The sequence below is a fragment of the Schistocerca nitens genome, chromosome 9, assembly GCF_023898315.1.
Source record: "Schistocerca nitens isolate TAMUIC-IGC-003100 chromosome 9, iqSchNite1.1, whole genome shotgun sequence".
Taxonomy (NCBI): Eukaryota; Metazoa; Arthropoda; class Insecta; order Orthoptera; family Acrididae; genus Schistocerca; species Schistocerca nitens.
In genome coordinates, this window is record NC_064622.1 from 397,785,836 (window position 1) to 397,800,401 (window position 14,566).

A 14,566-nucleotide genomic window follows, 5' to 3' on the forward strand; every position below is an offset into this window, starting at 1 on the left:
ACGCCATGTACTTTTGGGTAGTCAAATACTCACTTTACTTAGAGTTTAAAGTTGTGGGGTTGTCATACCATTTGTTGTATGGAGGAGTTGCCTAATGTTTACACTATACACTTACAAATTTGCTGCAGTTACACGTAGATTCTCGCAGTGAATGCATATATGAGGCCTTGTAGTTATGATATCGATTGCAATTAAAGTGGAAAGCATTAGACATGGGAGTTTTGATATAAAAACAAAAAGGGATTGAATAGAAATTGTTTTTAGCTTCTTTTATTCTTATCAGAAACAAAAAAATGATGAAAATAATAATTGCACTATATAACCGTACTTAATGACAAAACATATGAACTATATCATGTAGTGTCTGCCCAGAATTTCGCCTAATCATGGGAGTTAGACGTCGCTGCGAGCATGCTCTGCATTGTGGGCCTCAAAGGGCACTTACTCCAGTTCATGAAGTGGACTGACGTTTTTAACTTTTCCACAGTCACAGAGCTTAGATGGACTAGCGAAGCCTCGCTGTAACATACTCATTCTGCAGGTGTCATAGAGACCAATATTCTTCATGTCCCGGGAGAAGATGATCGATCGGTCGCATCCAGCCAGCATAGTGAGTGTTTCTTGTCCTCCTTCATCTTAATTCTTGCAGATTTTCGATTGTGTGAACGGAACTTATCTTAGATCCCTTTCGTTGGTGGACAGGTTGATATCCAATTAATGGGTGCACATGTGAGACAAACACTTTAGATGTCTCATTCATGGACGAGTCGACAAGTTTAATTCAGAGACGTATCAACTTGTTTAACGTGATTGGATCTGTACCAAACAGGGCAAGCATATCCTGCAGCAGAATTACACAGGCTACCAGTTGTAAACGTCTCTGGTTGTGTACCCCACTCGATCCAATCGCTTTGCGAGGGATGTTATTTCTAGCAGATACTTTCTTTTTGGTGGTGATACAGTGCTTTTTGTAAGTGCTTGTGTGAACAACTGGTGCACCTACATACTAATCTGTTGGACACTGATCTAACTGAATGTCCTCTAAACTAACGTGCTACCATGCCACTTCCAGGACATGGAGTGTTGTGCGCTAGCCGGATACAATCCACCTCGCCGATTTATGATATAATAATGGGTGAGCTGGCCAGCCTCGATGCGGTTTCTAGTCGCTATTCCCATATACCACTAGGTGAGTGCTCCAGACTTGTAGCCACGTCTGGCCTCAGATAAACGCTAGGAAAATATTCAGAAACCGTTCTCACACTTACCTATGAGATTTACTCTTAGACAGATGGGATCACACGAAGTCCGTCCTTGGGGGTGAATAAAAGACGGATGGTCGTAGATGTCTATTCTTCAGAACCATAATTCCAAGCTACTTGCAATTTCCGTGAATATTCCTTGTCCTTCAGAAGTGAGGCACATACCTGACTTTTTGATGGGTTAGGTTTCGATTGACTTTCTCTCTATTAGTCGGTTAATTCAGCTAGCATTTCCCATACCTTTTTTCTATAATAAAAGTGAGTTGTCTTGGTGGCAATAGCTCGATCATCTGCATATACACTCCTGGAAATTGAAATAAGAACACCGTGAATTCATTGTCCCAGGAAGGGGAAACTTTATTGACACATTCCTGGGGTCAGATACATCACATGATCACACTGACAGAACCACAGGCACATAGACACAGGCAACAGAGCATGCACAATGCCGGCACTAGTACAGTGTATATCCACCTTTCGCAGCAATGCAGGCTGCTATTCTCCCATGGAGACGATCGTAGAGGTGCTGGATGTAGTCCTGTGGAACGGCTTGCCATGCCATTTCCACCTGGCGCCTCAGTTGGACCAGCGTTCGTGCTGGACGTGCAGACCGCGGGAGACGACGCTTCATCCAGTCCCAAACATGCTCAATGGGGGACAGATCCGGAGATCTTGCTGGCCAGGGTAGTTGACTTACACCTTCTAGAGCACGTTGGGTGGCACGGGATACATGCGGACGTGCATTCTCCTGTTGGAACAGCAAGTTCCCTTGCCGGTCTAGGAATGGTAGAACGATGGGTTCGATGACGGTTTGGATGTACCGTGCACTATTCAGTGTCCCCTCGACGATCACCAGTGGTGTACGGCCAGTGTAGGAGATCGCTCCCCACACCATGATGCCGGGTGTTGGCCCTGTGTGCCTCGGTCGTATGCAGTCCTGATTGTGGCGCTCACCTGCACGGCGCCAAACACGCATACGACCATCATTGGCACCAAGGCAGAAGCGACTCTCATCGCTGAAGACGACACGTCTCCATTCGTCCCTCCATTCACGCCTGTCGCGACACCACTGGAGGCGGGCTGCACGATGTTGGGGCGTGAGCGGAAGACGGCCTAACGGTGTGCGGGACCGTAGCCCAGCTTTATGGAGACGGTTGCGAATGGTCCTCGCCGATACCCCAGGAGCAACAGTGTCCCTAATTTGCTGGGAAGTGGCGGTGCGGTCCCCTACGGCACTGCGTAGGATCCTACGGTCTTGGCGTGCATCCGTGCGTCGCTGCGGTCCGGTCCCAGGTCGACGGGCACGTGCACCTTTCGCCGACCACTGGCGACAACATCGATGTACTGTGGAGACCTCACGCCCCACGTGTTGAGCAATTCGGCGGTACGTCCACCCGGCCTCCCGCATGCCCACTATACGCCCTCGCTCAAAGTCCGTCAACTGCACATACGGTTCACGTCCACGCTGTCGCGGCATGCTACCAGTGTTAAAGACTGCGATGGAGCTCCGTATGCCACGGCAAACTGGCTGACACTGACGGCGACGGTGCACAAATGCTGCGCAGCTAGCGCCATTCGACGGCCAACACCGCGGTTCCTGGTGTGTCCGCTGTGCCGTGCGTGTGATCATTGCTTGTACAGCCCTCTCGCAGTGTCCGGAGCAAGTATGGTGGGTCTGACACACCGGTGTCAATGTGTTCTTTTTTCCATTTCCAGTAGTGTATAAAGCCCCTGGAACGATCTCGGAGGGGCTGGTCCTTCATACAAATATTGAAGAAAATTGTGGCAAGAACATTACCCTGTGGCAAGTTGCTCAGTATGTTATTCTTTAAGAGAAAACGAAAATAGAACTGGGTGTAAATAAAAGAAATGTAATAGGACTGTAATGACATACGTAAAAAACCTCCTGGACATTCGTTTTAATTTCAATGACAGCATCGTGCAAAATAGAAGAATACATTAAACCCACTGAAGACAGCACAGAAAGTACTCAACCACGTTTGAGTTACCTAAGGTAATCAAAAGGTGTCCCACGTAAGTCGAAATTTCCCTCTGTTTTTTTGCTAAAGCTGTTCGCAGACTACTCAGCTGCCTAAGTGTTAACTGTGTTATTTTATAACTGTTACCTAATACAGGAAAACGTGATTATGATCGCCAGATGGTACAATGACATAAACAAACATAATGCAACGCTGGTAAATTTATGCAGGGTGCACCACCGTTCGGCAAGATGATCTGTGGAACGTCACCAGTATCGTTAAAGACAATTTAATATCTAGGAGCATCCTGTTGGTATGTGGTGTTGCACCTGACCCAAAGTTATTACAAAGGGAGCACACAGACAGAATCTTTCACAAGTTAAGACAAAAATAAAAATTACAAACGTTTGATCAGTTGACCATACTGATGTATGGTGCAATGCTGCGTCTGTACGCCCTTTGTGCTGTAGCGGGTGCAGTGCCGTACTCTCGAAGAACCCACGTTGCAAAGTAAGAAGTAAATTGAACCTGTTTAAAAAAAAGAGCGTAAAACGCCTTTTGTTGCTGTGGTGTCTCCATCTACACCGAATTCTCTCTCGGTACTGAACGAGGCAGTGAGAGAGTGCCAGCTGCATCAGGGAGGCCCCTACCAGCAACCAAGCAACCAAACCAGTCAGCTTCAGACTGGGTCAATATGATGGCCAAACAAGAATATTAGTTCACTATCAAACATAAGAAAAATTCGGAGTAGGTATTAAAATTCACGGAGAAGAAGTAAAAACTTTGAGGTTCGCCGATGACATTGTAATTCTGTCAGAGACAGCAAAGGACTTGGAAGAGCAGTTGAACGGAATGGACAGTGTCTTGAAAGGAGGATATAAGATGAACATCAACAGAAGCAAAACGAGGATAATGGAATGTAGTCAAATTAAGTTGGGTGATGCTGAGGGGGTTAGATTAGGAAATGAGACACTTAAAGTAGTAAAGGAGTTTTGCTATTTAGGGAGTAAAATAAATGATGATAGTCGAAGTAGAGAGGATATAAAATGTAGACTGGCAATGGCAAGGAAATAGTTTCTGAAGAAGAGAAATTTGTTAACATCGAGCATAGATTTAAGTGTCAGGAAGTCGTTTCTGAAAGTATTTGTATGGAGTGTAGCCATGTATGGAAGTGAAACATGGACGATAACCAGTTTGGACAAGATGAGAATAGAAGCTTTCGAAATGTGGTGCTACAGAAGAATGCTGAAGATAAGGTGGGTAGATCACGTAACTAATGAGGAGGTATTGAATAGGATTGGGGAGAAGAGAAGTTTGTGGCACAACTTGACTAGAAGAAGGGATCGGTTGGTAGGACATGTTTTGAGGCATCAAGGGATCACAAATTTAGCATTGGAGGGCAGCGTGGAGGGTAAAAATCGTAGAGGGAGACCAAGAGATGAATACACTAAGCAGATTCAGAAGGATGTAGGTTGCAGTAGGTACTGGGAGATGAAGAAGCTTGCACAGAATAGAGTAGCATGGAGAGCTGCATCAAACCAGTCTCAGGACTGAAGACCACAACAACACAACACCATCAAACAACTCAAACTAGTGTGGTACGATGCTGTCACTGTGACATGGAGAGTTATCCTACTGCAAGATCCCGTGGCTACTGGGGAAGATAAGAAGCATTAAGTATTGTACAACATTGTTCACGTAGTCCACAGTCGTAATGGTGCATTTGATTACTACCAAAGGTCCTGTGGAAGGCCAGGTGAATACCTCCATACCATAACACTGCCCCACTAGCCTATGGCTATGGGTTTGTGCCTGTTTCAAACAGGATGATGATGTATCCATACACGTCTGTCGACCGTGTGCAAGAAGAAATGTGTTTCATTCGAGCAGATGACACGTTTCCATTGATTCACTGTCCACTCTCTATGGTCGCATTCCCACTGCAGATGTAAGTGTGATGTCATTAGGACAAAGTGTGAACGAGAAGGTATAATCTACTGCACAGGCTCGTGTTAAGGAATGTGTACTAAACACGTGCTCTGAAACATTCCTGCCTCTGCTAGAAGTTGCTGCTGCTGGCAGATCCGGAGATCGTCATCTGTTTTATGGAGAGGCTATTTTCATCAATCTTGAGTTTTCTCAGTTTTTTACCAGGAGTGACATCGTGATGCAATTTCTGCATTAGCAGAAGTGATATTGGTACTGATGGATACGAAGATACTGTGTCGGTATGTACAATGAGGTATTTATGTTATGCAAAAGTGCTACTGACAGCTTCGAGCTTGATATCAATAGCAGTGAGCGCTGCCCTGCACACCCACGTGTACTGGAAAGGAGATCACAAAGACGAGTCTCATGTCTCATTTTACACAGGACATATTGAGATTCCACGTAGAATGATATAGAAGCACACGATTGTTGTATCATGTGGACAGTGCAATGGTTTCATGTAGCAGATCCTTTGTGGCTACTTTCCTGTGTAAGCCGGCCGCTGTGGCCAGGCGGTTCTAGGCGCTTCAGCCCGGAACCGCAGTGTTGCTGCGGTCGTAGGTTCGAATCCTGTCTCGGGCATGAATGTGTGTGATGTCCTTAGGTTAGTTAGGTTTAAATAGTTCTACGTCTAGGGGACTGATGACATCAGATGTTAAGTCCCATAGTGCTTAGAGTCATTTCCTGTGTACTTGTATCATGATTTGTGTTTCATCAAATTAAATTGTAGTTTTTATATTAGCTGATTGCTTATGGACTAGTTTTTAAACTATTGATTGTAATAATTGTGATGTACCTTGATGAACACAGATGATTGGCGGTAACATCCTATTTGATCAGTATCCCAAAACATGTAGTTCATCCACATACACGTATGTCACATAAATTCTGTTAAATTTGACAGGGGGCTACAGCGTAGTGGAATGACTACGTGTGTCTATTTAACTGCTGTATAACAATAAAAGCTTCAGTCAACGGGATGGGTCAGATAGGAGACTCACCTTTGGGTGGATTGATGTGAAGTGCAGAGCGGAAGAGGCTCTCTTCATCGTACCAGTCCCTGTTGCGCAGTACGGTCCGTGCTCCGAGACTGGCAAGTGTGGCAGCCAGTGCAAACCCTGACAGCCACCCCCAGTGGTGGTGGTGCTGGTGCTGGTGTTGGTGGTGGTGGTGGGACCTGCGACTGAGGCGCTGCCAGCCCAGGCCGAGCAGCAGGCAGTGCCCGGCGCTGGGCAGGTAGAGCACGCGCTCCGCTGCTGCGAAGCCCACGTAGCGCGCCACGTTGCTGGCCGGCAGGAACGGCACCACCAGCAGCGATAGGCTCACCAGCAGCGCACCTCTGCCACAGGGGCCACTGCCGCTGTGCCAGAACACAAGTCTCACTACTCCCACACCACCTGAGGCTAGCTACTGCGTTCACTATATCTTCACACAGAAAAAATACAGATTCTTTCACAAAGATTTACCTGAGTTCATGAAACTATTTTTGTACATGAATGGACATAAAAATTTGGTAAGAATTTTAAGATACGCATGTGGCTACAAAACTTTTATTTTTCAAAGCACCATTCGAAATTGTAAGGGTTATACCTTTTAAGTGCATTCACGTGCAACAATGGCCTTGTGCTTGGTAAAAGGGAAAAATGTAGTCTGTAAACTTAAAGACCCTAGGATAGCACCCCAGTTGGTCCAGAGATTTTGTCAGTCTGTCTTAAAGCTGTCATTCAATACATCTTCTTAATGATGGAAAGATTCGCTGCAAACGACATGTAATTTGTATTTCACGTAAAATATAGGCCCCTTATCTCGGTTGTATAACTGGAGTACTTTAGGGCCATTGAATAACACGATATTAGACTGAAGAGAGAAAGGAACTGGTACACCTGCCTAATATCGTGTATGGAACCCAGGAGCATTCAGGAGTGCCGCAACACGACATGGGATGCACTCGACTAATGTATGAAGTCGTGCTGGAGGGAACTGACACCATGAACCCTGCAGGGCTGTCCATAAATCCGTAAGCGTACGAGAGGCTGGAGATCTCTTCTGAACAGCACGGTTCAAGGCATCCAAGATATGCTCAATGTTCAAGTCTGGGGAGTTTGGTGGCCAGCGGAAGTGTTTAAAGTCAGAAGAGTTTTTCTGGACCCACTCTGTAGCAAATCTGGACGTGTGGGGTGTCGTATTGTCCTTCTAGAACTGCCCAAGTCAGTCGGAATGCACAATGGACATGAATGGATGCAGGTGATCAGACAGGATGCTTACGTACGTGTCACCTATCAGAGTGGTATCTAGAAGTATCAGCGGTCGCATATCGCTCCAGCTGCACACGCCCCAAACCATTACAGTCCCTCCACCAGCTTCAACAGTCGCCTGCTGACATGCAGCATCCATGGATTTATAAGGTTGTCTCCGCTCCGAAAGCCCATATCGATGACGTTTCGTTGAATGGTTCACACGCTGACATTTGTTGATGGCCAAGCATTGAAATTTGCAGCAATTTGCGGAAGGGTTGCACTTTTGTCACGTGGAACTGTTCGTCGTCGTTGGTGCCGTCCTTTTCGTTCTTTCACGATCTTCTTCCGGCAGTAGCGATGTCGGAGACTTGATGTTTTACAGGGTTCGTGGTATTCAAAGTACACTCGTGGGGTGGTCGTACGAGAAAATGCCCACTCCATCGATACCTCGAAGATGCTGTGTCTCATCGCTCGTGTGCCGACTATAACAGCAACTTCAAACTCACTTAAATCTTGATAACGAACCATTGTAGGAGCAGTAACCGATCTGACAACTGCGCCAGACTTTTGTTGTCTTACACAGGCGTTGCTGATCGTTGCGCCGTATTCTACCTGTTTACGTGTCTCTGTATTTGCCTATACCACTTTATTTGCCGCTTCAGTGTATTATTGCTACAACCTTTGGAAGGTTTTCGCCATTAACTTTAGACTGAATCTGCATTCATCTTTCGCAAACGTTGTAAGCGACCGATTATTGTGGCCTTGATAATTTACTTCATAAGCCAAACCTACGAGCATGTCACTTGGGGAGGATGTTTGATAAAGAGATAACTGAGAGTGCACGTAATCGTGATGTCTGAAGATCGAAAGAAATATTCAAAAAATTAAAGAATGATAAACAATAAGGTACTGGATTTGATCATGTACTGTCTTTATGACGCCATACCAGAATTATTAAATTATTTTTGAACATTGTACTGAAATCGAGATATGGCAGGCAATTTGAGTGGTGCATTGATATATTTATTACCAGAAAATACAGCGATGTTGATTCTGAATTTCGCTGGGGGCGATTAGTAGTTTGGACATGGAGGACTGCTGCCACTAGTGATCTAGGACTGAGAGCAGTTTACTCGAGTGACAGTTTACTTACTCGGTAGCAGTAAGATTACTCTTTGACTTCGGTGTATTCTTTTCCTACTGTCATCGTTACGAATTTTTTCCCTCGACTTATTCTGATCAGTCAGATTTCAGCGACACTAGGCAAGCCTTATTAACGATTAGTAAAAAACGATTAGTAAAATCGTAATAGCTACGGGTATTTCTATTAAAAGCCCGTTTTATGTGACTTCTCCATGAGTCGGCGACTACATCTTGGAACAATCAGCTTTTCTTAACCCTCTTAATCGTACACCTACGCCCGAGGAATTTTAGAGCCTGTAGGATAGGACAACCGCAACGAAGTACAATGTACCCTGCACCGGACACACGACAAATATTCAGATGACGGTCAAGCCTGTCCCACACTTTCAATTTCTACAGTTACTGAATTCATTCCTGTTGGTATGTGGTGTTGCACTTGTCCCAAAGTTGTTACAAAGGGAGCACACAGACAGAACTCTTAACAAGCTAAGACAAAACGAAAAATTACATACGTTTGATCAGGGGACCATACTGACGTATGGTGCAATGCTGCATCCGTACTTCCCTTGCGCTGTAGCGGGTATTATACCGTACTCTCGAACAACCCACGCTGCAAAGTAGCAAGTAAATTGAACCTGTTCAAACAAAGAACGTAAAACGCCTTTTGTTGCTGTTGTGTCTCCATCTCTACTGAATTCTCTCCGGGTACTGAACGAGGCAGTGAGAGAGTGAGGACGCCTGCTGCATCAGGGAGGCCCCTACCAGCAACCAAGCAACCAAACCAGTCAGCGACTTACATTTGATGTCAATGTAAACTTTTAGTTTTCACGTGTAAATTAAAATTCATCCCAGGTTTCTGCTCATTCATTCATAAGATACAGAGTTGTCAAATAGACACCGGGTATAAATACGATTCTAAGTCTGCCACATTTTAAGTACGGGGACTACAGAGTTCCATTCCTGCTCTTTAATTATCTCGACATCTGATCAATTATAACAGGACTAAGATTATTAATGACGATGTGTAAGAAACAAATAAAAAAGAAAACAGTACGAATTAATTATGAACTTACAGGACAAGATGAAGAAATTTTTCTTTAGCAAAGTTCGAAATCATGGCTGTATGAATAGATGAAGAAGTAAAGAGAGAAATAAAACTAATCTGAAATTTTTTAAATATAATGGTTAGTCTTTTGATAAACCGAACTTACGATTTATCAAAAAAGGAATCCATACTGTCTGTGTGTATTAACTGTTTTGACTTGGTGTCAGTCAGACACACATTTTTAATGAATACCGCTGAATCCTGTAATGCATCGAAAGTTGAGTGCGTCATTGCTAATAACGATGAGAGTGAACGATAAGTCACCAAAGAATCCCGAAATTCAATTAGTATGTTACAACATAATCCAATGACAGAATTCCAGTTTCACAATAATTTGGATCCCTTAATTGTGATAGGGGCTGGATGTTAGTCCACCAGTGTTCTCGGCACTGTTTTATTTGTTGTGAGCAATTTTTGGACAATGTAACAGGTCCTTAATGATTGATCTTTCCCAAACGTTTCGATTTGCTCTGTGATATTGAGGACCATGACCTGCTCGGTGGCTAGAACATCGAGCGAGGTTACACAGTCTTTAGGACAATGGCCTCGCATTCAGAAGGAAGATGATTCAAATCCAATTCCCTTAAGATTTTTCGTCATTTCCCTAAATCGCTCCAGACAATTACCGGGATGGTTCCTTTGAAAGCACACTGTGTACTTCCTTACCAAACTTTGAAACAATCTGAGCATGTGGCCAGTCCCTAATGACCCTGATGTCGACGGGATACTAGATTAAAAGAATCGAACTCTCATCAGTAAAACAGCTTAAACCGTTTGATAACCATACACATTAGTTAATGGGTTCAGGATTTTACGTTCAGCATGTGAAACCGTCGTCTTTGAAGACGTAAGACACTAATTACATTGGTTTCATTAGATTAGAATTATGTCTGATGCTGGAGTTTTATTACATGAACAGAGAAAATGTTCGCTATGCAACAAATGTAAAGGATCACTTTTTCGAAAGCCCGTAATTGTCTTCCAGTATGGCTGAAAGCCCACGACCTTCCTGTGTAATGGTGAGAAAGCGTCGAGCGCTGCTAAGTCACTCTCGCATTCGACGACGCACAAACAGCCAGGTGTCAACACAAGCGAGTGAAAGTCCACAGCTCAGAACTTAATGTGAGCTGCAACGTGGGTTAATGATGTCACATTGGCACCGAATTTCAAAAATGGCTCTGAGCACTATGGGATTAACTTCTGAGGTCATCAGTCCCCTAGAACTTAGAATTACTTAAACCTAACTATCCTAAGGACATCACACACATCCATGCCCGATGCTGGATTCGAACCTACGACAGCAGCGTCTAGAACCGCTCGGCCACCCCGGCCGGCACCGAATTTCAACACAATTGTACAACCGTGGGCGTGTCATGCAGTGGAGGGGTATCACATACCACTTACCCACATTTCACCCTTCTTTTGACGCCTCTTAGAGAACCACGACACGCAGATTTGAAATCTCGCGGTTTTCTTATGAGTTGGCCTCACGCATTTCCCGGATGAAAAGTTTAGTTCGCAGCGAGATGAGCAACAACAAGACGTTCTTGACAACGTTCGACACTGCTGCCAACCCCTGGGCCGTTCAACCTTATTCTAAGGACATCGTAGGTCTGGAAGCCAACTGAACGTTATCTGCCCCTTTTGGAGTTTAGCGTCACCGTAGTTTTTGCACTGGTATACAGCGTAGAGACACTAGGGACCGTCAAAAACCATTCGACAAAATATGTATGTGATCGAATCCAGCCAAAAGGGTTAATGTTTCATCGGTTCTCCTGCTTCAAACCCTCCTGTGACGTAATCAAGGGGGAGTGGAATGTTACCACAGGAGTGAAAAAAACTGTAAACGTTCCCTGCAACCCCTCCCAGTTCGGCAACACCCTCGGTGCCACCCACGGCATATAAAAATATAGTTGTCAGAAACATAAAGTCGGCCTCGCAGCTACTCTAGCACCTGAAGGCAGACATACCCTATTTGATGGGTGTCGAAGGGGTTGCCTAATCCTCGGGCGCTAGAGCAGCTGCGAGGCTGGTGTCGAAGTTTCTCATAGACACAGTTTGAAAGTGCTCTAAAATGTGCGTGGGTGGCACCGGTGGTATTGCCGAGTTGGTGGGTCTTAGATGGACCCTTTGTCGATTTATTCACGAATATGTTAATGTCGCACCGCCCCCCCCTCCACCCCCTTTCATGATCATGCCACTGAACAATTTGAACAGGAGGGGCGGAAAAGCATATACACCCTTTTCTGCTTCGGATAACGTTCAAACTTTATCGAATTGTTTTGAATGGTCCCTAGAGGGTCTACCCTGTATTCTAGTCGTACTACACTCCAAAAGTTGAGATCAAGGGATTGCAAGGCCACAATGAGAGTAGGGCTGGAGCGCCAGGGGGGAGGGGGGGGGGGGGAGAGCAAGATTTCGAACGCTGTCAAGAACGCCGTCCTATTGCTCTTCGCACTGTGAACTATCGTTTTCGCCTACGAAATGTGAGAGAAAGACGCCGCAAACGAAGGAGAGGAAGGATACTTAGGTCCTTGCACCAGTTGTCGGGAAATTTTGTGATCTTCGACTTAACAGTCCATTTTCGCGACGTTCATGTCTTGCGGAAAGACCTGCAAAGTGACATTATATTATATTACGAGGGTTATTCAGACAGTAAGGTGTGTTGGGCAGTGTTTGTAGTGCGCCCGTCGATCGCCTTACGTCGTTCGTTTTAGTTCTGACCAGACAGGGAGCACATAAAGATACCTAGAACAATAGTGTCTCCCGCCGAGGGCGTGCTGAGAAATTTCGCCTTAAGCTATGTAGCCAACTTAACATAACTGTCTTGCGTTTTCTTCTTTCAGACAATTATTGGCCGCTTTCTGCAGGGGCAATGAAGATGCTCCTGGATCGTTTTCAATTGGAAATGTTTGATTACCCACAATACATCCCGTAATTGTCTTTCTCTGAGTTTCATCTCTGCTCACATGAGCCGCTGGCTATGGAGACAACATTTCGGCACAGACAACGAGCTGTAGGCCAGCGCAGAGAATTGGCGGAAAGCACTGGCGGCTGCCTTCTGTAACGAGGGTGTTGGAAAGTTGGTACAACGCTACGACAAACGTCTAAGTCGGATCGGTGACTATGGAGATAAGTAGATGGAAGTTGTAGCTAACTGTTGCAATAAAACAGTTTTGATTTTCACCGTGGTTTCCATTTCGCGACCTATCGTTCCTTACTTTCCGAATAGCCCTCGTAAATCAACTAAGATCGCTATCCGTCTCAAACTTTATGCGATGCCAGCCGAGGTAGTGGGCGAATCTTGGGAATTTATTGGCTGTACTGAAAATGAGGCACAATCATGAATAAGTAACAATAAAGATCTCTTCTGTCAGGTAATAAGTAGCAATAAAGGTCCCTATTATCGGGACATCTTTGTACAAAGCGGAATTAACCGCAAAACGTCACAGGAGGCGGACATGCCAGTATAAAAGTAGGCGGAGAGTGCTGTGTTGCCAGCAGAGAAGCTGCAGCAGCGGACTGTGTCCGTCAGGAGAGCTCATTGGCTTCGAACGTCGACTGTGATTTGATGTCTCCTGACTAAAACATCCATTAGGGACAATTAAACCCTTCTAAAGCTTGCCAAGTCGATTGTTATTGACGTGATTGTGAAGAGCAAAAGCGAAGAGACAACCGCAAGTAAACCAAGACAAGGTAAAAGCTCATGTACCGACGAGCTTCAAGCGCTAATAGAAAGCACAGAAGCTGAAATCGTTACAGGTACAGAAAGCTGGCTAAAGCCTCAAATAAGTTCTGCAGAAATTTTTACGAAGTCTCAGACGGTGTTCAGGAAAGATAGATTAGGCAGAATTGGCGGTGGAGTGTTTGTGACTGTTAGTAGTGGTTTATCTTGTAGTGAAGTCGAAGTAGATACTCCGTACGAATTGGTATGGGTGGAGTTTATACTTAACAGCCGAACTAAGTTAATAATAGGCTCCTTATACCGACCCCCAGACTCCGATGATATAGTTGCTGAACAGTTCAGAGAAAATTTGAGTCTCGTAACAAATAAATACCCAACTCATACGGTTATAGTTGGTGGGGACTTCAACCTTCCCTCGATGTGTTGGCAAAAATACTTGTTCAAAACCGGTGGTAGGCAGAAAACATCTTCCGAGATTGTCCTTAATGATTTCTCTGAAAATTATTTCGAGCAGTTAGTCCACGAACCCACGCGAATTGTAAATGGTTGCGAAAACACACTTGACCTCTTAGCCACAAACAATCCAGAGCTAATAGAGAGCATCATGACTGATACAGGGATTAGTGATCACAAGGTCGTGGTAGCTAGGCTCAATACCGTATCTTCCAAATCCACCAGAAACAAACGCAAAATAATTTTATTTAAAAAAGCGGATAAAGTGTCACTAGAAGCCTTCCTAAGACACAATCTCCATTCCTTCCGAACTGACTATGCAAATGTAGACGAGATGTGGCTCAAATTCAAAGATACAGCAATCGAGAGATTCATACCTCATAAATTGGTAAGAGATGGAACTGATCCCCCAGGGTACACAAAACAGGCAATGGAAAAAGCATGCGAAGTTCAGAAGAACGCGAAATCCCGAAGATTGGCTAAAATTTACAGACGCGCGAAATTTGGCACGGACTTCAATGCGAGATGCCTTTAATAGGTTCCACAACGAAACATTGTCTCGAAATTTGGCAGAAAATCCGAAGAAATTCTGGTCGTATGTAAAGTACACAAGCGGCAAGACGCAGTCAATACCTTCGCTGCGCAGTGCCGATGGTACTGTTACCTACGACTGTGCCGCTAAAGCGGAGTTATTGAACGCAGTTTTCCGAAAT

General features: G+C 44.8%; 1 protein-coding gene across 1 annotated transcript in view; it reads right to left on the bottom strand.

The window, feature by feature from the left end:
• LOC126204268 (protein O-mannosyl-transferase TMTC2-like) overlaps positions 1-14,566 on the bottom strand; it is a 176,885-nt gene that overhangs the window by 70,984 nt on the left and 91,335 nt on the right. Inside the window, exon 6 of the mRNA XM_049938657.1 lies at positions 6,232-6,590. Within this exon, the coding sequence (XP_049794614.1) occupies positions 6,232-6,590 (359 nt within the window). The remainder of the gene's footprint in view (positions 1-6,231; positions 6,591-14,566) is intronic.